The sequence below is a fragment of the Coregonus lavaretus genome (assembly GCF_964263955.1).
Source record: "Coregonus lavaretus genome assembly, chromosome: 12".
In the NCBI taxonomy this organism is placed as follows: domain Eukaryota; kingdom Metazoa; phylum Chordata; class Actinopteri; order Salmoniformes; family Salmonidae; genus Coregonus; species Coregonus lavaretus.
Window position 1 is genome coordinate 47,591,292 of NC_139999.1, and position 25,148 is coordinate 47,616,439.

Consider the following 25,148-nt stretch of genomic DNA (forward strand, 5'->3'; position numbering starts at 1 on the left):
CAGTATCAACTTTGCTGTGCACTCTAGGCTCCTTTATGCAGTCCATGGCTTGAGTTCTACCATCAGACACATGAAATGTTTCAAAATGGGAACACTTTGCCCTCCCAGTGCTAGGGCTGCTGAATCAAGTGCACCTACTGCCAACAGTGCGAAACAAATAAAAATAAATAAGAACGCAAGGCGTTATAGTTGGTTTTTTTACAGAAATGTTTGGTGATCGACTAGGATTGCCTTGGAGGTCGATCGCGATCGACTGCTTGGTGACTGTACCCGGAAAAATAACAATTTTAAACGTGAAAAACGACTTCTTCCGGACAGAATAGTTCCTGTAGGTTCAGACTTACTCGTTGTTATGTCTTGTGGGTTTCATAATCAAGTCTTCATAACAATTCAATAATGATGAGACGGGAGACAGAAATTAGTTCAACCATTTATCTGGAACGTGCTCGTTCTCAACACTCTCAACTCCCATGATGCTCTGCGGCACAACCCCAATACACCACAGTGATGTGTTATCACGTTCGGAGGAAAATGGAGAGTGCGCCTTGAGCTTTGCATGTCGTCCCCGGCCCGCGTGACCTGCGATTTCCGTGAATCTGATTGGTCAAAACACGCACAGAGCCTGCAGTAGCACTTGGATGTGAAGGACAGAGAGATTGTGCGCAAGTTGACAAATCATGAGGCAAAGCGGAATAAAAACAGCACTTTTCTCCTCTTTTTAACGCTTTTGTATCAATATTAATGTTTTATTTATACACGAATATTGACCTCGAAGATTGCCATTTTCCCATTCACTATAATGAGGATCCTGTTTTCGGAAAACAATGCCTACAGTACCACAGTCGACCTTGAACTTTGTGGCTTTCATTTCAGGTTAAGGCATACAGCCTGATCACACGAGGTTGGTGGCACCTTAATTGGGGTGTGGAATAAGTGGAATGGCATCAAATACATCAAACATGGTATAGTTACAATAACCTCAAAATGTGGCCATGGATGTGTAACTCATTTTAAGGTTGAACAGTTTGTAAGATAGCCTTATTAACTTTAGGCTATTTACTGTATTACAAAAGTAATATTGAATTATCAACATTTAAAGGAGATGTATCTACTGCTTGGTAGCCACAGGCTTAATCCCATTCTTTAACTTGTATTTTTGGTTGAGTTGGAGACGTGAATCCAACATCATTTGTTAACTTGTCGACAAGTTAATAGGCTATTTATTGTATTTCAAAAGTGATATTGAATTGTGTTTGATTGTCAATGCAACCAGATGTCTCCTTGGATAGTTCCATCTGTGCTACTAATTTAGTCTGGCTTTAATTCCAGTTTGTCTACAAATTAATAATGTACTGTATATTGTAGAGGCGGCAGCCTATTAGAGGATCTGGAGGTGTGGCTTGATGGAGGCGTGGCCTTAGGTTAGCTCTGTTGGATATCCGTGGAAGAAAGTGTCATGCCAGTTCAAGTGTTATGTTGTACTGTGTTAATAATATTTAAGCTTATAGTGACAGTTCTGAAGACTTATTGAGACTGATATAAGTGCATGTGATACCAAAGAGTGTACTAGAGTACCATTATTAAGAAAGTCACCTTCTCTTACATTAGTGTCAGAAGTGGGATAGCTATACACCTATGCCTTGACATGATGGATGACACTGTGAATCAGCTGGCAAAGAAGACTGGGCAAGAAGAGGAGCTGAGCTCTCTGAGTTGAGAAGCTTCGTTGGCCTATCTTCTTACTACCGAAGGGCCATTCATTGTGGACACAGATGCCAGCAATGTGGGCATTGGGTCCTTTCTTTCGCAGGAGGAGCCGGATGGGGAACGGGTGGTTGCAGTCAGAGCCTCAACAGTGCCGAGCGCAACTACTGTGTCACCCGGCGAGAGTTGTTTGCTGTGGTCGATGCACTCCATCATTTACGACCCTACCTCTACAGTACTCCTCCGTACTTACCATATATCTCATTCACCTGGCTCCTCAACTTCCGAGAACCACATGGCCAGGTGGCTCGCTGAATAGAAGAGTTACAGGAGTATGACTACCAGATGCAACACCGGCTGGTCATCTCCAAACAAATGCTGATGCGTTGCTTCACCGGCTGTGTGAAGAGGAAGACTGCAAGCACTGCTCATGCTTGGAACAAAAGGAGAGTCTCCTGCCCACAGTGGCGGCAAATCAGGCGGCAGACAGGAGCTCAACATCCTTGGAGACCTGGAATGACCAAGACCTGAAGAGGGAGCAGGAGGGTGACCCAGTGTTGGTAACTGTTCAGGGCCAGCGGCCTGCCTGGAACAGAGTCTTACCCCTGTGCCCTGAAGCCAAGGCCTACTACTCCCAGTGGGACAACCTTTCCATTCACAATGGGGCGCTTTTTCAAAGATGGAGGGAACCAACATGCAACTCGGTGGTGTGGAGCGGTTGGTGCCTCGTTCCATGCATGCCCATGCCCTCAGAGCTGTCCATGGGTTGGTGGGGGCAGGCCACTTCGGGTACACAAAGACCCTCCAATGCCTCCGAGGGAAACTCTAATGGGCTGGCTGCCGACAAGACAATGAACAGTATGTGCATGCCTGCGACACTTGTACTGCCCACATAGGACCAACTGGATGCTCCCATGCCCTGTTGTAGCAGTACCAGGTGGGGGCCCCCATGGAGCGGGTTAGTGTGGACATCCTTGTTCCTTTCCCCATGACAGACGCGGGCAATCAATACGTACTTGTGGCCAGGGCACCACAACCACTGCCAACAAGCTGGTGGAAGAGATTTTCTGCCGATTTGGAGCACCTGAAGAACTCCACAGCGATCAGGAGAGACATTTTGAAGCTAAGGTGTTCAACAAAGTCTGTGAGAAGCTGGCAAGACAAGGACCACCCCCCTTCATTCCCAATGCAATGGGCTCGACGAACGGTTTAATTGGACTTTGGCAGTACAGCTGGCCACTCTCACATCCAACCACCAGAAGGACTGTGACTGACATCTGCCATTGGTCTTGTAGCTGCATACCAGCAGCGCTGATGTTTGGCAGAGAACTACGCACTCCAGTGGACTTGGCACATTGGCACATTTTTCAACTAGTCGGTTCGGGGATTCGAACCAGCGACCTTTCTGTTACTGACCTTAATTGCTAGGCTACCTGCTGTCTCCATCTCAACCAAAAAATCTAAGTTAAAGAATAGGACTAAATCAAATCAAACTTTAAATCGCTTTAAATTAAGTTTGATTTGATTTAGTCCTATTCTTTAAATTAGATGGAGACATGATTTCAACATATCAGTTATTAATTTGTAGGCAAACTGGAATTAAAGCCAGACTAAGTTAATGGCACAGATGGAACTATCCAAGCAGAATATGAATCTCCTCTTAAATATCATTACATTTAAAATCAACCAGAGCTTGAAACCCTAGGCCTATTATTGTCTAGTTTTAGTTCAATTCTGGGCTGAATTGAAACAATAGTGACTTGCTATATAGGCCTGAATAGCATCATTGATGATAATATGAGTGATAAAGTATGGTCACATTTAATGTGCTCTGGGACATTTCCATTGAAATAACCCCATGAGCACCAACATGTGAATTTCATAGGAACATATCAAATTTGGTGTCAAATGAAATAAATAAATAAGCAAACACGTTTGGTGTTTGCCAAAGGGCATGTGGGAGACTCCCCAAACATGGAAGAAGGTACTCTGGTCAGATGAGACTTAAATTGAGATTTTTGGCCATCAAGGAAAACGCTTTGTCTGGCGCAAACCCAACACCTCTCATCACCCCGAGAACACCATTTTTCATCGGCAGGGACTGGGGAACTTGTCAGAATTGAAGGAATGATGGATGGCACTAAATACAGGGAAATTATTGAGGGAAACCTGTTTCAGTCTTCCAGAGATTTGAAACTGGGACGGAGGTTCACCTTCCAACAGGACAATGACCCTAAGCATACTGCTAAAGCAACACTCAAGCGGTTGAAGTTGAAACATTTAAATGTCTTGCAATGGCCTAGTCAAAGCCAAGACCTCAATCCAATTGAGAATCTGTGGTATGACTTAAAGATTGCTGTACACCAGCGAAACCCATCCAACTTGAAGGAGCTGGAGCAGTTTTGCCTTGAAGAATGGTCAAAAATCCCAGTGGAAAAAAGTGCCTCTACAAAGTATTGACTTTGGGGGGGAATAGTTATGCACGCTCAAGTTTTCTGTTTTTTTTGTCTTATTTCTTGTTTGTTTCACAAAACAGTTTTTTATTAAGGCACATTAAAGTTTCTGCCAAAAAACACATTTTGATTTTAATGGCTCTCCTGTGAAGTAGTGACGCGCGACATACGCCTAGTTTTCTGAAATGAGTCACATATAAGGAAATCAGTCAATTGAAATAAATTCATTAGGCCCTAATCTATGGATTTCACATGACTGAGAATACAGATATGCATCTGTTGGTCACAGATACCTTTATGAAAATGGGCCTCACAATGGGCCTCTGGATCTCGTCACTGTATTTTTGTGCATTCAAATTGCTATCGATAAAATGCAATTGTGTTCGTTGTCTGTAGCTTATGCCTGCCCATACCATAACCCCAATGCCACCATGGGGCACTCTGTTCACAACGTTGACATCAGCAAACCGCTCACCCACACGACGCCATACACATGGTCTGCGGTTGTGAGGCCAGTTGGATGTACTGCCAAATTCTCTAAAACGATGTTGGAGGCAGCTTATGGTAGAGAAATTAACATTCAATTCTCTGGCAACATCTATGGTGAACATTCCTGCAGTCAGCATGCCAATTGCACGCTCCCTCAAAACTTTTTGTTGCATTGTGTTGTGACAAAACTGCACATTTTAGAGTGGCCTTATTGTCCCCAGCACAAGGTGCACCTGTGTAATGATAATGCTGTTTAATCAGCTTCTTGATATGCCACAGCTGTCAGGTGGATGGATTATCTTGGCAAAGGTGAAATGCTCACTAACAGGTATGTAAACAAATTTGTGCACCAAATTTGAGCGAAATAAGCCTTTTGGGCATGTGGAAAATATCTAGGATCTTTTATTTCAGCTCATGAAACATGGGACCAACACTTTACATGTTGCATTTACATTTTTGTTCAGGAAATGTCGTGCAGCTGAGAGCTGGGTGAACCGAATCACACAGGGTTGTGACAGGTGAACATTCCTGCAGTCAGCATGCCAATTGCACGCTCCCTCAAAACTTTTTGTTGCATTGTGTTGTGACAAAACTGCACATTTTAGAGTGGCCTTATTGTCCCCAGCACAAGGTGCACCTGTGTAATGATAATGCTGTTTAATCAGCTTCTTGATATGCCACAGCTGTCAGGTGGATGGATTATCTTGGCAAAGGTGAAATGCTCACTAACAGGTATGTAAACAAATTTGTGCACCAAATTTGAGCGAAATAAGCCTTTTGGGCATGTGGAAAATATCTAGGATCTTTTATTTCAGCTCATGAAACATGGGACCAACACTTTACATGTTGCATTTACATTTTTGTTCAGGAAATGTCGTGCAGCTGAGAGCTGGGTGAACCGAATCACACAGGGTTGTGACAGCTAAGGACACTGTGTCCTGTTGTGGTTGCCGTTCATATGTTCATGCTCTCCCCATTGAGTAGACTGTCCCACAGTGACATCTAGATGGCTACCAATATTAGTTATTTTTTTGTGTAGGCTGCTATCCTGCTTGAAATATAATTCTGGGAGGGAAAAAACGCCAGCTACGTTATGATACAGCTGCCAAGTGGGAGAAGCACCTAGGTCAGCAGGCACCTCGATACAACACCGGTGCACTGGTCATTCGCACTGGCTTTAGCGGCCCACAACATGGCTTATGTGTAAAATGCGGGCTATCAATAAAAAAAAACTTTGCACTGGTAATATGGGAAAATATCCTTTGAACTTCTACATTTAGAAACAAGACATTTTCTCTGTAGTAATGGTGAAAACATAATGGTCACGAACGAATCTGCGCTCAGTTTATTCTCTATGAAACTCAGAGGCTGCGGTACAGCAAGCCTATCATCACAACAATTATTATCTGGCTTATTTTTTTCTAGGTCGCACAGCAAGATATTTACGAGCAATTTAGAGCAGACCGAAATGGCTTGTGTCAACTTGAGCTAGCTAACTAGCTAACAAGCAAACGTCAACCAGCTAGCTAGCTAGGTTGGCAAATAAAAGATGCAGTAATTCAATGTTGGCTAGCAATAAAGATACTTATAAACATGTCAAGGTACCTACCCAGCAGCTGCAGAAAATATTCTTCCACTTCACCGCCGCTTCAAGAAAATATTTACTAAAATAGTCTGAGCTTCATGTGTCTCACCCGATAGCATGAGGTTGGCGCCTGAAACTGATCATTTGAATCTACAGTAGGCATAAGCTATTACTATAAAGAAATACAGTATGTTAGAGCGATTTTTACAGGAGGCTTCCAATTACCGTTAATAACGGTATTTTTCAGCATTTTACCCATAATGCAGTGTAATCTACAGCTGTGCATTCTATAGTGTTTTACTGTTGAAATTACAGAAAAATCTTACGGTGTGTGTTGTTGCAGGGGTCATAAAATGGATTACTATTACTAAGTCAGCTAACACTTTGCTATCGTTAAGAAGGCCTTGCTGTACCACAGAATTGTTAAGAAGGCGAGGCGATAGCCCAATCCATCAGCTCTGTTTTAACCCTCTAGAGTTTAAGCCCTGTCTAAACTGGGGGAGATTCTAAAATAGCATATTGAATTGTTTTAAGATGGTCATACCAAGGATTATTTAGCTATTTGATTTTGAATTTTAAGACCCCTTAAGGTACCAAACAAATATATACAAAAATTATTGGATGAAATATTGAATTTGGCATTACTGCTATTAGCCAATAGAAACACTTTGAATAACAGATTCACTACATGGAACAACAGATAGTCCAACAACAACAAAAATCAAGGGAATTCTGTTCTGAAGTGTCTGTCATATATCTGAGAGATATAAGAAAGATCAGGAAACCGTTCGGACGCTACAGACGTTTTCGTGAGAAGACTGATTTTCGGGATGTCTCATGGTCAGACAAACACCTGTCTAGCTTTGCCACCTTTCACCGCAGATGCGGAAGGGTGATATCGGCGGATGCGGTGGATTGAGAACCGGCCTATGCAACAACAAAAAAAGATCTCTATCTTAAACAGACGGTGGTGCGGAAATTGTAGGCCAAGGGTTAAGGGGTCCTAAGATCTTGTTTATACCTGGTGCTAACATGGGTATTTTGTGCTGATCTTATCCACATTCTAATTGTTCCCACATTGTAGCCGCTGCGTCTACACATGGTGTAAAATGTGTCTCTTATCGTCCATTTTGTTCACACCCTGATATCCTGGTTCCTCCCTGAATACAAATTATTTGACAAATATTTTTTAAATAAATAATATTTATTTATTTATTTTAAGACACATATTGATGCCATAGGTCAATGGCGTCACCTGTCATTGATTTTAGAGGGTGGAATAATGAAGATTTAAATGGTTTCACTGTCCAGATTCTCCTACACTTGTAAGATTCCCAGACACAATGCGTGTCTGACTACCTCCGGAGGTGGTCAGGAAGATCTGATCACAATGCGTATTTTATTAGTCTACACCTGTCAAAAAATTTGGCCACAATCAGAATGTGGACAAGATCAGGACAAAGGACGCATGTTAGACGCAGTTATAAACTTTATAGTATGCAAAAACATACAGGTAACTGCCAAAATATAGGAAACGCCAACATAAAGTGTCTTAATAGGGTGTTGGGGCACCACGAGCCGCCAGAACAACTTCAATGCTCCTTGGCATAGATTATACAAGTGTCTAGAACTAAATTATTAGAGGGATGCGACACCATTTTTCCACGAGAAATTCCATAATTTGGTGTTTTGTTGATGGTGGAGAAAACGCTGTCTCACTTTTTCAATCTTGTCTCATTGCTGCAACTCCCCAACCGGCTCAGGAGGCTAAGTTCGAGTCATGCGTCCTCTGAAACATGACCTGCCAAACCACGCTTCTTAACACCCGCCCGCTTAACCCGGAAGCCAGCCGCACCAATGTGTGAACACCGTTCACCTGACGACCGAGGTCAGCTTGCAGGCGCCCGGCCCACCACAAGGAGTCACTAGAGCACGATGAGCAAAGTAAAGCCCACTCGGCCAAACCCTCCCCTAACCCGGACGACGCTGGGCCAATTGTGCGCCGCCCTATGGGACTCCCGATCACGGCCGGTTCTGATACAGCCTGGGATCGAACTTGGGTATGTGGTGACGCCTCTAGCACTGCGATGCAGTGCCTTAGACCGCTGCGCTACTCGGGAGGCCCCAAATATTAAACCTTTGATTAATATACATATAAGTGAATTTGTCCAAATACTATTGGTTCCCTAAAATGGGGTCTATGAACAAAAAGCTGACAGTCTGCACTTTAACCTCAGTCATTGTATCATTTCATCCAAAGTTCTGGAGTAAAGCCAAAACCACAACATGTGTAACAGTACAAATACTTTTGGACCTCACTGTATAACTAACTAATATAACTCACTATTTCTGACATAATCTAATGAGCCTATGTTTAGTATTGCTAGAGTACAAACATAGATATTGATCAATAGAAAATACCTGCTGTCACGATGATAAATTGCCTGTGTCTATCTGTTGATCTGGGTCGAAGCAAATCGAGCTGTCAACTTTTGGTCAAAACAGGGCACAGCTGTTGGCCTATCAATGTCCCCAGACCCTAATAGAATGTGTGCAATGGTACAGGGGCTGTGCTAGTAATGATGGTTCATTGTACCTGTAACATTCCATTGGTTCCATTATATCGGGCAAGCTAAATCAGGAGCATCTCATGTATTTCGAAGTATATGTATTTGACCCAGGTCTACTTGGATTCATCTGACCGATACAGTGTCCATTTTAGGACAGACTCTGAGGATTGATTGTTGACTGACTGTGTGTTTCTGTTCTGTTCTTCTCTCTCAGGTGGCATCCCCTTTGTACTGACCGGAGAGCTGTTTGAACAGTCGTACCGACCCGCAGCCTTCATGATCGCAGGGATCGTCAACTGGGTCGCCAACTTCGCAGTCGGACTTTTGTTCCCGTTCATGCAGGTGAGTGTGTGTGTGATTGGCTGTGTGTGCATCTCTTCAAATGTGTGGCTATGTGCTTACCAGCACTATCAGAATGTGCGCATGCTGTGTGTGTTCCAAGAAAAAAGTATAATGGTGTCAGAAAGAATAGACTATTTGATTCTTACGTTGGAACGTTTCCTGAAACTACAGGGCACTTTTTTATTTCATACACAGCTCCCACAGCCCCAGGCTGCGCAGCAACAATGTCTCTTCTATTCTGTTCTTCTTCTACTCCCAGAAACATTCACTGCAGTTCTTCTTTTACTCTTCTGTCTGCGCTCTCTCTCTCTCTCTCTTTTGCTGATATGCTGGCGCAGAGTACATTCAATCAAATTAAATCAAAGGACATTTTACATCAGCAGTTGTCACAAACTGCTTATACAGAAACCCAGACTAAAACCCCAAAGAGCAAGCAATGCAGATGTAGAAGCATGGTGGCTAGGAAGAACTCCCTAGAAAGGCAGGAATCAAGATGTTCAAACGTTCATAGATGACCAGCGGGGTCAAATAATAATCACAGTGGTTATAGAGGGTGCAACAGGTCAGCACCTCAGGAGTAAATGGCAGTTGGCTTTTTCATAGCCGAGCATTCAGAGGGAGAGAGAGAGAACAGCAGGTCTGGGACAAGGTAACACGACCGGTGAACAGGTCAGGATTCCATAGCCGCATGCAGAACAGCCAAAACTAGCTCAGCAGCACAACAAAGTAAAACGTCCGGTGAACAGGTCAGGGTTCCATAGCTGCAGGCAGAACAGCAGAAACTGGATCAGCGGCACGACCAGGTGGACAGGGACAGCCAGGAGTTGTCGGGCCAGGTAGTCCTGAGGCATGGTCCTAGGGCTCAGGTCCCCTGGGAGGAAGGGAGTCGTCAGGCCAGGTAGTCCTGAGGCATGGTCCTAGGGCTCAGGTCCTCCGGGAGGAAGGTAGGAGGGAGGGAGGGATGGAGGGAGAGAGAGATGGGAGAATTAGAGGAAGCATACCTAAGATCACACAGGACACCAGATAAGACAGGAGAATTACACCAGATAGGACAGACTGACCCTAGCCCACCGGCACATAGACTATTGCAGCATAGATACTGGAGACTGAGACGGACGGGGGGTCGGGGGACACTGTGGCTCCGTCTAAAGTTACCCCCAGACAGAGCCCACCAGGCAGGATATAACCCCACCCACTTTGCCAAAGCACAGCCCCCACACCAACAAAGGGAAATCAACATACCACTAACTTACTACCCTGAGACAAGGCCGAGTATAGCCCACAAAGATCTCCCCCACCGCACGAGCACGAGGGGGTGCAAAACCAGACAGGAAGATCACGTCAGTGACTAAACCCACTCAAGTTGAGTATAGCGGAAAAAGCCTGCCACGATGTGCTGCACCCCTCGTAGGGACAGCATTGGGAGAACGTGACTCAGCCCCTGTAATAGGGTTAGAGGCAAAGAATCCCAGTGGAGAGAGGGGAGCCGGACAGGCAGAGACAGCAAGGGTGGTTCGTCACTCCAGTGCCTTGCCGTTCACCATGCCGTTTGCCAGACTACACTCAATCATAGGACCTACCAAAGAGAAGAGTCTTCAGTAAAGTCTTCGTCTCTCACATAGATCGGCAGACCATTCAATAAAAATTAGCTCTATAGGAGAAAGCCCTGCCCCCAGCTGTTTGCTTAGAAATTCTAGGAACAATAAGGAGGCCTGCATCTTATGACCATAGAGTACGTGTAGGTGTAACAGTGTTGCTTCCATCCCTCTCCTCGCCCCTACCTGGGCTTGAACCAGGGACCCTCTGCACACATCGACAACAGTCACCCTCGAAGCACCGTTACCCGTCGCTCCACAAAAGCCGCGGCCCTTGCAGAGCAAGGGAAACAACTACTTCAAGGTCTCCGAGCGAGTAACATCACCGATTGAAACGCTACTAGTGCGCACCGCTAACTATCTAGCCATTTCACACCGGTTACATAGGCAGGACCAAATTGCAGAGATAGTGTAGGTAGGAGCAAGTCCAAGTAATGTTATGTAGCCTCTGTAGCTCAATTGGTAGAGCATGGCGCTTGTAACGCCAGGGTAGTGGGTTTGATCCCCGGGACCACCCATACCTAAAAATGTCTGCACGCATGACTATAAGTCGCTTTGGATAAAAGTGTCTGCTAAATGGCATACAAATGTAGGTTAGCAGTAAAACCTTGAAATCAGCCCTAGCCTTAACAGGAAGCAAGAGAGGCTAGCACTGGAGTAATATAATATTTTTCGGGGGTTCTAGTCAAGATTCTAGCAGCCGTGTTTAGCACTAGCTGAAATGTATTTAGTGCCTTATCTGGGTAGCCGGAGAGTAGCGCATTGCTGTAGTCTAATCTTGAAGTGACAAAAGCATGGATTTGCTTTCCTGCATGATTTTTTTACAAAAGGTTTCAGATTTTTGCTATGTTCTGAAGATTTTTTTCAAGCTGGTCTTGAAATATTTTGGATATGTTCGTCAAAAGAGAGATCAGGGTCCAGAGTAATGCAGAGGTCCTTTACAGTTTTATTTGAAACGACTGTACAACCATCGAGATTCATTGTCAGATCCAACAGCAGATCTCTTTGTTTCTTCGGACCTAGAGCTAGCATCTCTGTTTTGTCCGAGTGTAAAACTAAAACATTTGCCGCCATCCACTTTCTTATGTCTGAAACACAGGCTTCCAGGGTAGGCAATTTTGGGGCTTCACCATGTTTCATTGAAATGTACAGCTGTTTGTCATCTGCATAGCAGTGAAAGTTGACATTGTATTTCTGAATGACATCACTAAGAGGAAGCATATACACTGAGTTTACAAAACATTAAGAACACCTGCTCTTTCCATGACAGGCTGACCAGGGGAATCCAGGTGAAAGCTATGATCCCTTATGGATGTCACTTGTTAAATCCACTTCAATCAGTCTAGATGAAGGGTAGGAGACAGGTTAACCTCTATGGGATCGGTGTCCCGTCTACGGGACGGTTGAGCTGACATGCGCTAATTTGATTAGCATGACTGTTGTAAGTAACAGCAAACTTTCCTGGCAGAAAGCTTACATTCTTGTTAATCTCACTGCACTGTCCTATTTACAGTAGCTATTATGGTGAAAAAATACCATGCTATTGTTTGAGGAGAGTGCAGAACAACAGAAAACTTATCACGGCAACTGGTTTGATACATTCACCTCTGAAGGTAAATAATGTACTTACATTCAGTAATCTTGCTCTGATTTGTCATCCTAAGGGTCCCAGAGATAAAATGTAGCATAGTTTTGTTTAATAAAATCCATTGTTATATTCAAATGTAGGAACTGGGTTCTTCAGTTTGAACCTCTGCTGTCTCTGGCTCCACACCCATCCCGCCTGGCCATCTAGATGTGTGAAAGTTGGTGTATAAGCTAATGATCCATCATGTATTACCATATCATTTTTGTATGTTCTCTATAGTTATGTACTTAAATGTATCAATTAACCAATTCGGCACATTTGGGCAGACTTGATACAGAATAGTCCAGTATTGCAATGCTTCACTGGATCAATCTGAAACTTTGCACACACACTGCTGCCATCTGGTGGCCAAAATCTCAATTGCGCCTAAACTGCGATATTATATTGTGGCCTTTCTCTTGCATTTCAAAGATGATGGAACAAAAAAATATATATATTTTACCAGATCTAATGTGTTATATTCTCCTACATTAAATTCACATTTCCACAAACTTCAAAGTGTTTCCTTTCAAATGGTATCAAGAATATGCATATCCTTGCTTCAGGTCCTAAGCTACAGGCAGTTAGATTTGGGTATGTCATTTTAGGCGAAAATTGAAAAAAAGGGTCCGATCCTTAAGAGGTTAAAGCAGGATTCTTAAGCCTTGAGACAATTGAGACATGGATTGTCTACGTATGCCATTCAGAGGGTGAATGGGCCAGACAAAGATTTAAGTGCCTTTGAACGGGGTATGGTAGTAGGTGCCTGGCACACCAGTTTGTGTCATGAACTGAAACGCTGCTGGGTTTTTCATGCTCAACAGTTTCCCGTGTGTATCAAGAATGGTCCACCACCCAAAGGACATACAGCCAACTTGACACAACTGTGGGAAGCATTGGAGTCATCATGGGCCAGGATCCCTGTGGAACGCTTTCAACACCTTGTAGAGTCCATGCCACGACGAATTGAGGCTGGGGGGTGCAATTCAGTATTAGTAAGGTATTCCTAATGTTTGGTATACTCAGTGTATATTGAAAACAATAGTGGTCCTAGGAACAAACTTTGAGGAACACCGAAACTTACCATTGATTTGTCAGAGGACAAACCATCCACAGAGACAATTTGATATCTTTCCGACAGATAAGATTTAAACCAGGTAAGAACTTGTCCGCATAGACCAATTAAGGTTTCCAATCTCTCCAAAATAGTGGTGTGATTGATGGTGTCGAATGTGGCACTAAGGTCTAGGAGCATGAAGACAGATTCCGAGCCTTGGTCTGACACCCTTAAAAAGTAATTTACCACCTTCACGGGTGCGGTCTCAGTACTATGATGGGGTCTAAAACCAGACTGGAGTGTTTCATGTACATTATTTGTATTCAGTGAGTTGCTCAGCTTTTTCAAACAAATTTGAGAGGAATGGGAGATTCGATATAGGCCGGTTCAGTAAAAAAAAAAAAATGTGGGTCAAGGTTTTGCGTTTTAAGGAGAGGGTTTATTACTGCCACTTTAAGTGAGTTTGGTTTACATCCGGAGGATAGGGAGCCATTTATTATGTTCAACATAGGAGGGCCAAGCTCAGGAAGTAGCTCTTTCAGTAGTTTAGTTGGAATAGGGTCTGTAGACAGCTGGAAGGTTTAGAGGACATGACTATTTCGTGAACGTGTCGAGATACAGGATTAAAAAACTTGACTGTCTCCATTGATCCGGGCAGTTCTGTGAAGACTCAGGACAACGGAGTTTTGGAGAAATACGCATATTCAAAGAGGAGTCTGTAATTTGTTTCCTAATTATCATGATCTTTTCTTCAAAGAAGTTAATGAATTAATCACTGCTGAAGGGAAAGGGGATACCTAGCCAGTTGCACAACTGAATGCATTCAACTGAAATGTGTCTTTTGCATTTAACCCAACCCCTCTGAATCAGAGAGGTGCAGGGGACTGCCTTAATTGACGTCATCGGCACCCAGGGAGCAGTTGTTGGGGGTTAACTGCCTTGCTCAAGGGTAGATTTTTACATCTTGCTGGCTCGGGGATTCGAACCAGCAAACTTTTGGTTACATTACATTTACATTTACATTTTCGTCATTTAGCAGACGCTCTTATCCAGAGCGACTTACAAATTGGTGCATTCACCTTATGATAGCCAGTGGACAACCACTTTACAATGTATATTTTTTTGGGGGGTGGGGTAGGGGGAGGGTAGAAGGATTACTTTTATCCTATCCCAGGTATTCCTTAAAGAGGTGGGGTTTCAAGTGTCTCCGGAAGGTGGTGAGTGACTCCGCTGTCCTGGCGTCGTGAGGAGCTTGTTCCACCATTGGGGTGCCAGGGCAGCGAACCGTTTTGACTGGGCTGAGCGGGAACTGTGCTTCCGCAGAGGTAGGGGGGCCAGCAGGCCAGAGGTGGATGAACGCAATGCCCTCGTTTGGGTGTAGGGACTGATCAGAGCCTGAAGGTACGGAGGTGCCGTTCTCCTCACAGCTCCGTAGGCAAGCACCATGGTCTTGTAGCAGATGCAGGCTTCAACTGGAAGCCAGTGGAGTGTGCGGAGGAGCGGGGTGACGTGAGAGAATTTTAAATTTTTAAATTTTAGTCATTTAGCAGACGCTCTTATCCAGAGCAACTTACAGTTAGTGAGTGCATACATTATTATTATTTTTTATTTTTTCATACTAACGCCATGCTCTACCAACTGAGCTACATCCCTGTGAGAGATGTTGGGAAGGTTGAACACCAGACGGGCTGCAGCGTTCTGGATGAGTTGTAGGGGTTTAATGGCACAGGCAGGGAGCCCAGCCAAAAGTGAGTTGCAGTAATTCAGACGGGAGATGACAAGTGCCTGGATTAGGACCTGTGCCGCCCGCTTCCTGTGTAAGGTAGGGTCGTACTCTGCGAATGTTGTAGAGCATGAACCTACAGGATCGGGTCACCACTTTGATGTTAGCGGAGAACGACAGGGTGTTGTCCAGGGTCACGCCAAGGTTCTTTGCACTCTGGGAGGAGGACACAACAGAGTTGTCAACCGTGATGGCGAGATCATGGAGCAGGCAGTCCTTCCCCGGGAGGAAGAGCAGCTCCGTCTTGCCGAGGTTCAGCTTGAGGTGGTGATCCGTCATCCACACTGATATGTCTGCCAGACATGCAGAGATGCGATTCGCCACCTGATTATCAGAAGGGAGGAAAGGAGAAGTTTAATTGTGTGTCGTCTGCGTAGCAATGATAGGAGAGACCATGTGAGGATATGACAGAGCCAAGTGACTTGGTGTATAGAGAGAATAGGAGAGGGCCTAGAACTGAGCCCTGGTGGACACCAGTGGTGAGAGCACGTGGTGCAGAGACAGATTCTCGCCACGCAAAGACAGATTCTTTACTGGTCCAACGCTCTTAACCGTTCGGCTACCTGCCATCCTCACTTGGGGAATGCTGCTTTTTAGTTACATTTTCTATTGCTTTTATTCTCCTCAATCAGGTTGGAAAAGTAGACTGATCAAGCAGCAGTGAGGGCTTTTCGATATTGCATGATATTGTCTTTCCAAGCTAGTCATAAGACTTCCAATTTCGTGGAGCGCCATTTCCGTTCAAATTTTCTGGAAGCTTGCTTCAGGGCTCGGGTATTTTCTGTATACCAGGGAGCTAGTTTCTTGTGACCATTTTTTTTTTGCGGTGCGACTGCATCTAGGGTATTATGCAAAGTTAAGTTTAGATCCTCAGTTAGGTGGTTAACTGATTTTGTCCTCAGACATCCTTGTGTAGGTGGAGGGAGTCTAGAAGGGCATCTAGGAATCTTGGGGTTGTCCGACAATGTATATAGAGTGGCATTTGACAATCTTTCACGCCCTGACTCTGGGGACTCTTATTTGTTGAGTCAGGGTGTGTATTTTCTATGTGGTCTAGATCTATGTTGGCCGGTGTGGTTCCCAATCAGAGGCAGCTGTCGCTCGTTGTCTCTGATTGGGGACCACACTTAGGCAGCCTTTTGGCACGAGTGGGTTGTGGGATCTTGTTCCGTGTGAGGTTTGTTGTGTGTACCTTAGGACGTCACGTATCGTTGGTTTATTGTTTTGTCGTTGTGTTTATTCGTTAAATAAACATGTTGGTTAGATCTTAGACCCCAACCAATCCTTGGTTGGGGTCTAAGCAAATTATTTGTTGTGATCGTAAACATAATAAGACTGTTGTCCGATAGTCCAGAATTATGAGGAAAAACATTTAGATCCACAATATCTATTCCATGGGACAAAACTAGATCCAGGGTATGATTGTGGCAATGCGTAGGTCCCGAGACATGTTGGCCAAAACCCACTGAGTCGATGATGGCTCCGAAAGCCTTTTGGAATGGGTCTGTGGACTTCTCCATGTGAGTATTGAAGTCAACAAAAATGAGAATATTATCTGCCATGACTACCAGGTCCGATAAGAATTCAGGGAACTCAGTGAGGAACGCTGTATACAGCCCAGAAAGCCTGTTAACAATATCTATAAAACTTGATTGAGTAGGCTGCATAGATTTCATGACTAGAACCTCATAAGATGAAAATGCAGTCTTTTTTTTGGTGTAAATTTACATTTACTGTCATAAATGTTAGCAACACTTATGCTGGGGATATGGTCTCAAGGCTTAAGCCATGCTTCAGTCAGGCCAAACACATCAAGTTTATGATCAGTGATCATTGACTATAACTGCCTTGGAAGTGAGGGATCTATTACATAAATAGTCCTATTTTGAGATGTGAGGTATTATCACAATCTATTTCAATAATGACAGGAATGGAGGAGGTCTTTATTCCAGTGAGATTGCTAAGGCGAACACCGCAATGTTTAGTTTTGCCTGACCTAGATCGAGGCACAGACATGGTCTCAATAGGGAAAGCTGAGCTGACTACACTGACTATAATAGGGGCAGACTCCACTAAGCTGGCAGGCTGGCTAACAGCCTGCTGCCTGGCCTGCACCCTATCTCATTGTGGATCTAGAGGAGATACAGTGGGGGAAAAAAGTATTTAGTCAGCCACCAATTGTGCAAGTTCTCCCACTTAAAAAGATGAGAGAGGCCTGTAATTTTCATCATAGGTACACGTCAACTATGACAGACAAAATGAGAATTTTTTTTCCAGAAAATCACATTGTAGGATTTTTAATGAATTTATTTGCAAATTATGGTGGAAAATAAGTATTTGGTCAATAACAAAAGTTTCTCAATACTTTGTTATATACCCTTTGTTGGCAATGACACAGGTCAAACGTTTTCTGTAAGTCTTCACAAGGTTTTCACACACTGTTGCTGGTATTTTGGCCCATTCCTCCATGCAGATCTCCTCTAGAGCAGTGATGTTTTGGGGCTGTCGCTGGGCAACACGGACTTTCAACTCCCTCCAAAGATTTTCTATGGGGTTGAGATCTGGAGACTGGCTAGGCCACTCCAGGACCTTGAAATGCTTCTTACGAAGCCACTCCTTCGTTGCCCAGGCGGTGTGTTTGGGATCATTGTCATGCTGAAAGACCCAGCCACGTTTCATCTTCAATGCCCTTGCTGATGGAAGGAGGTTTTCACTCAAAATCTCACGATACATGGCCCCATTCATTCTTTCCTTTACACGGATCAGTCGTCCTGGTCCCTTTGCAGAAGAACAGCCCCAAAGCATGATGTTTCCACCCCCATGCTTCACAGTAGGTATGGTGTTCTTTGGATGCAACTCAGCATTCTTTGTCCTCCAAACACGACGAGTTGAGTTTTTACCAAAAAGTTATATTTTGGTTTCATCGGACCATATGACATTCTCCCAATCCTCTTCTGGATCATCCAAATGCACTCTAGCAAACTTCAGACGGGCCTGGACATGTACCTGCTTAAGCAGGGGAACACGTCTGGCACTGCAGGATTTGAGTCCCTGGCGGCGTAGTGTGTTACTGATGGTAGGCTTTGTTACTTTGGTCCCAGCTCTCTGCAGGTCATTCACTAGGTCCCCCTGTGTGGTTCTGGGATTTTTGCTCACCGTTCTTGTGATCATTTTGACCCCACGGTGTGAGATCTTGCGTGGAGCCTGTCTTCCATTTCCTAATAATTGCTCCCACAGTTGATTTCTTCAAACCAAGCTGCTTACCTATTGCATATTCAGTCTTCCCAGCCTGGTGCAGGTCTACAATTTTGTTTCTGGTGTCCTTTGACAGCTCTTTGGTCTTGGCCATAGTGGAGTTTGGAGTGTGACTGTTTGAGGTTGTGGACAGGTGTATTTTATACTGATAACAAGTTCAAACAGGTGCCATTAATACAGGTAACGAGTGGAGGACAGAGGAGCCTCTTAAAGAAGAAGTTACAGGTCTGTGAGAGCCAGAAATCTTGCTTGTTTGTAGGTGACCAAATACTTATTTTCCACCATAATTTGCAAATAAATTCATTAAAAATCCTACAATGTGATTTTCTGGATTTTTTTTCTCTCAATTTGTCTGTCATAGTTGACATGTACCTATGATTTACAGGCCTCTCTCATCTTTTGAAGTGGGAGAACTTGCACAATTGGTGGCTGACTAAATACTTTTTTCCCCACTGTAGATCCCTGTCTATGTTGATAGATAAGATGAGAGCACCCTTCCAGCTAGGATGGAGTCCGTCACTCCTCAGCAGGCCAGGCTTGGTCCTGTTTGTGGGTAAGTCCCAGAAAGAGGGACAATTATCTACAAATTGAATCTTTTGGTAGGGGCAGAAAATAGTTTTCTACCAGCGATTGAGTTGTGCGAGTCTGCTGTAGAGCTTATCAGTTCCGCTAACTGGGAGGGGGCCAGAGACAATTACTCAATGCTGACACATCTTTCTAGCTAAGTTACACGCTGAAGCTATGTTGCGCTTGGTGACCTCTGACTGTTTTATCCTAACATTGTTGGTGCCGACGTGGATAACAATCTCTCTATACTCTCAACACTGTAAAAACTGTTAAATCCCCATGGATTGATGAGGAATTGAAAAATTGTATGGTTGAGAGGGATGAGGCAAAAGGAATGGCAAATAAGTCTGGCTGCACAACCGATTGGCAAACGTATTGCAAATTGAGAAATAATGTGACTAAACTGAATAAAAAGAAGAAGAAACAATACTATGAAACAAGGATCAATTACATAAAGAATGATAGTAAAAAGCTTTTCACCTTAAGTGAAATTTTGGGAAAAAAGGCAAACTCAGCTCCATCATTCATTGAAACAGATGGCTCATTCATCACAACCAACTGATATTGCCAACTACTTTAATAATTTTGCCAGCAACAATGACATGCCAGCAACATGACATGCCAGCAACAATTGCTGACACTACACATCCAAGTATATCTGACCAAATTATGAAAGACAAGCATTGTAATTTTGAATTCCGTAAAGTGAGTGTGGAAGAGGTGAACAAATTATTGTTGTCTATTAACAATGACAAGCCACCGGGGTCTGACAACTTGGATGGAAAATTGCTTAGGATAATAGCGGACGATATTGCCACTCCTATGTGCCATATTTTGAATGAATAATGTGGAAATTGAGCAAGTTGAGGTGACTAAACTGCTTGGAGTAACCCTGGATTGTAGACTGTCATGGTCAAAGCATATTGATACAGCAGTAGCTAAGATGGGGAGAAGTATGTCCATAATTAAGCACTGCTCTGCCTTCTTAACAACACTATCAACAAGGCAGTGTCACGATCGTCTAATGAGGGAGACCAAAGCGCAGCGCGTTGAGCGAACATTACTTTATTTAATTAAAGCCTAACACGAAAACCACAAAACAAATGACGATACGTGAAGTCCACAGTGACAATGACTGTACAGGAACAAAAACCCACAACCACAAGGTGAACACAGACAGTTTAAATATGGCTCCCAATCAGAGATAACGAGCCGACAGCTGACACTCGTTACCTCCGATTGGGAGTCACTTGACCAAACAAGGAAAACACAACCAATGACAACCCAACCACACAAAACACAACCAAACGAACACACCCTGGCTCAAAATACAAAGTCCCGGAGCCAGAGCGTGACAGTACCCCCCCCTAAAGGCGCGGACTGCGACCGCGCCTCAAAAACCCCAAACAGGGGAGGGCTGGGTGGGCATTACTCCTCGGAGGCGGCTCCGGCTCCGGGCTTGACCACCACCCTTCTTCAATCCCCCCGTAGCGCCCCCGGTCCGATCTGACCCAGCTGGTAGGATCTGGACTGACGACGCGCACCCCTGGCTTGGCGCGTGAGGCAGGAACGGACCGGACCTGGCTGACGATACGCACCCTAGGCTTGATGCGTGGAGCCGGAACGGGCCTCACCAGGCTGACGACTCGCATCCCTGGCTTGGTGCGAGTAGCAGGAATGGGCTGGATCAGGCTGACGGCTCGCACCCTTGGCTTGGTGCGAGTAGCAGGGACGAGCTGAACCAGGCTGACGACTCGCACCCTTGGCTTGGTGCGAGTAGCAGGAACGGGCTGGACCAGGCCGACGACTCGTACCCCTGGCTTGGTGCGAGTAGCAGGAACGGGCTGGACCAGGCTGACGACTCGCACCCTTGGCTTGGTGCGAGTAGCAGGAACGGGCTGGACCAGGCTGACGACTCGCACCCTTGGCTTGGTGCGAGTAGCAGGAACAGGCCGGGCTGGGCTGGCGACGCACACCGTAGGCTTTGTGCGTAGAGCAGGGACAGGCCGGGCTGGGCTGGCAACGCACACCGTAGGCTTTGTGCGTAGAGCAGGAACAGGCCGGGCTGGGCTGGCGACGCACACCGTAGGCCTTGTGCGTAGAGCAGGAACAGGCCGGGCTGGGCTGGCGACGCACACCGTAGGCTTTGTGCGTAGAGCAGGGACAGGCCGGGCTGGGCTGGCAACGCACCCCGTAGGCTTGGTGCGTGGAGCAGGGATAGGCCGGGCTGGGCTGGCAACGCACCCCGTAGGCTTGGTGCGTGGAGCAGGGATAGGCCGGGCTGGGCTGGCGACGCGCACCATTAACTTAGTGCGTGGAGCAGGGACAGGCCTCACCGGACTGTGGAGACGGATAGGAGACCTGGAATGAAGAGCGGCCACAACCCGTCCCGGCTGAATGCCTACCTTCACACACTCTGTGTGAGGCATCCGCACAGGACGTACAGGGCTGTGTACCCGTACCGACATGACAGCACGTGATACTGGAGCAGGATATCCGGGACCGCGGAGAGGCATAGGAGACCACGAGCGTTGAGCCGGCACACTCCGTCCTGGCTGCATACCCCCCTTCGCACGACACGTGCGGGGTGCTCGCACAGGACGTACAGGACTGTGCCGGACCACTCGTGGCACCGTACGCTGCTCCGCATACCGCAGAACCTGCCCCGTCCCATGCTGCCATGCCTGAGTACGGGAAGTTGGTTCCGCTCTCCATCCCGGCCTCGCCAACCTGCCTTCTGGCCCCCAAAACCCGGTGGCCTCCTCTCCAAAATGCCCTGTGGCAGCCTCCTGCTGCCCAGTCGCCCATGCCGTGTGCCCCCCCCTAAAAAATTCTTGGGGATGCCTCTCGTCCTTCCGACGATGGCACTGCTGACGCCGCTGCTCCTCTCTCGCCAGGGCCTTAATCCTCCCCCAAGGTCCCTTGCCCCCGAGCATGTCCTCCCAGGACCACGATTTGCCCACCTGGGCCATCGCCAGCCTCTCCATCTCTTTTCCTGGCGCTTCCTCCCATGACCAGGCTGCCTGCTCCTGGACACGCTGCTTGGTCCTTTTACGGTGGGTTTTTCTGTCACGATCGTCTAATGAGGGAGACCAAAGCGCAGCGCGTTGAGCGAACATGACTTTATTTAATTAAAGCCTAACACGAAAACCACAAAACAAATGACGATACGTGAAGTCCACAGTGACAATGACTGTACAGGAACAAAAACCCACAACCACAAGGTGAACACAGACAGTTTAAATATGGCTCCCAATCAGAGATAACGAGCCGACAGCTGACACTCGTTACCTCCGATTGGGAGTCACTTGACCAAACAAGGAAAACACAACCAATGACAACCCAACCACACAAAACACAACCAAACGAACACACCCTGGCTCAAAATACAAAGTCCCGGAGCCAGAGCGTGACAGGCAGGTCCTACAGGCCCTAGTTTTGTTGCACCTAGACTACTGTTCAGTAGTGTGGTCAGGTGCCACAAAGAGGGACTTGGGAAAATTGCAGTTGGCTCAGAACAGGGCAGCACGGCTGGCCCTTAAAAGTACATGGAGAGCTAACATTGATGACATGCATGTCAGTCTCTCCTGTCTCAGAGTGGAAGAGAGATTGACTTCATCACTGCTTGTTTTTGTGAGAGTTGTCGACGAGCTGAATGTACAGAGCTGTCTGTTTGGAATACTGGCACACAGCTCGGACACCCATGCATACCCCACAAGACATGCCATCAGAGGTCTCTTCACAGCCCCCAAGTCCAGAACGGACTATGGGAGGCGCACAGTACTACATAGAGCCGTGACTACATGGAACTCTATTCCACATCAGGTAACTGATGCAAGCAGTAGAATCAGATTTTTAAAAACAGGTAAAACTGTGAAGAGACACACACACAGGTACATACACACATACATATAGACACTCACTCTACACAGACGTACACATGGATGTTGTATTGTAAATATGTGATAGTGGAGTAGTGGCCTGAGGGAACACACTAAATGTATTGGGTAAAGTGTTATGAAATATAATGTCATGTAATATTTTAAATTGTATATAACTGCCTTAATGTTGCAGGACCCCAGGAAGAGTAGCTGCTGCCTTGGCAGCAGCAAATGGGGATCCTTAATAAATACAAACGCTGGCCAGTTTTAGCTTCAGCCAGCACCATCTTCAGATTAGCCTTTGTCAATACCCCTGCCCCCGGTAAACAATGTATGATCGCTGGAGGACTCTTTAAGTTTAATATGGCGGGTAATGAAGTCGCCAATGACCTAGGGTTTTCAATTTGTCAGAGATAATGGTGGGAGGCTTCGACAGCTCAGACCCCGTAACAGATGGAGCATAATTACAGATTATTAGGCAACCAGGCTGCCACCACTGGAATTTGATCTGAGGCACATTCACCACTGCCGTCTTCCCGAGGCATCCCAACCTTCATTAGTAAAAGGAAACTGCTTGGCACAAGGAAACACCAGCATTTTATATGGCATACCCCACCCCCCAATAACGAGGCGCACCTGGGCAAAATCAGTCTAGACTTGACGCATGTCAGAAAAGTAAAGAGGAAGTGAAAACTTAATGAACAATATCTTATCTTGTCAAAATCCTCCTCGAGTTGGTCCTGATGGCACTGTACAATCAAAACGAGGGGGCGGCGCCCCACCACTCCTCTCTGTTGTTTGGGGAGAACCCTGTCGTAGGGCCCTGCCCTTTTCATTCTTGGCACCCTAACGTGGTGGTGGTGGGGGGAAGCTTGACTTGCCCTCACATCCAAGCCCTGTTCCGTCACATCAGTGATATGTGAGGTGGCAGCAGGACTCCAGCTCAGAGGAACGGGGTAATGGCCTGAGGGCCCATTACTGAAACAAGAAGAGGGAACTGAGCTATCTGTGACTGCTGAGCAGAGTGGTGCGTGTGTGTGGGTTGGGGCTATATTATAAACCTCAGCAGTATACATTATGGCCATGGTAAACAAATGAAATGACCTAGACTAATGGGAGAAGGTACGAAAATGGTGGAGCGAGAGCTTGTTGATATCAGAGAGAAGTTCAAGGGAATGTTTACCTTCACTGTCTACAACAATGCAAAATTGTTAGGTTAGATACAAAATATACACTATATATACAAAAGTATGTGGACACCCCTTCAAATTAGTGGATTCTGCTATTTCAGCCACACCCTTTTTTTACATTTTAGTAATTTAGCAGACGCTCTTATCCAGAGCGACTTACAGATAGTGAGTGTATACATTATTGTAATATTTTTTCATACTGCCCCCCCGTGGGAATCGAACCCACAACCCTGGCATTGCAAACTCCATGCTCTACCAACTGAGCTACATCCCTGCCAGCCATTCCCTCCCCTACCCTGGACGACGCTGGGCTAATTGTGCGCCGCCCCATGGGTCTCCCGGTTGCGGCCGGCTACGACAGAGCCTGGATTCTAACCAGGATCTCTAGTGGCACAGCTAGCACTGCGATGCAGTGCCTTAGACCACTGCGCCACTCGGGAGGTGTGACCCGCTGCTGACAGATGTATAAAATCTAGCACAGAGCCATGCAATCTCCATAGACAAACATTGGCAGTAGAATGGCTGAAGAGCTCAGTGACTTCCAACGTGTCACAGTCATAGGTTGCCACCTTTCCAACAAGTCAGTTCGCCAAATTTCTGCCCTGCCAGAGCTGCCCTGGTCAACTGTAAGTGCTATTATTGTGAAGTGGAAATGTCTAGGAGCAACAACGGCTCAGCCACAAAGTGGTACGCCACACAAACTCATAGAATGGGACCGCAGCGTGTAAAAAAAATAGTCTATCCTCGGTTGCAACACTCACTACCGAGTTCCAAACTGCCTCTGGAAGCAACCTCCGCACAAGAACTGTTCGTCGGGAGCTTCATGAAATGGGTTTCCGTGGCCGAGCAGCCGCACACAAGCCTAAGATCACCATGCGCAATGCCAAGCGTCGGCTGGAGTGGTGGAAAGCTCGCCGCCATTGGACTCTGGAGCAGTTGAAACGTGTTCACCATCTGGCAGTCCGACAGACGAATCTGGGTTTGGCGGATGCCAGGAGAACGCTGCCTTTCCCAATGCATAGTGCCAACTGTAAAGTTTGCTGGAAGAGG

The 25,148-nt window shown here is 45.8% G+C and overlaps 1 protein-coding gene across 1 annotated transcript in view; it reads left to right on the forward strand.

The window, feature by feature from the left end:
- Positions 1-25,148, forward strand: part of slc2a9l2 (solute carrier family 2 member 9, like 2) — a 265,970-nt gene that overhangs the window by 206,763 nt on the left and 34,059 nt on the right. The window contains exon 12 of the mRNA XM_084173878.1: positions 9,016-9,143. Coding sequence (XP_084030004.1) covers positions 9,016-9,143 — 128 coding nt within the window. The remainder of the gene's footprint in view (positions 1-9,015; positions 9,144-25,148) is intronic.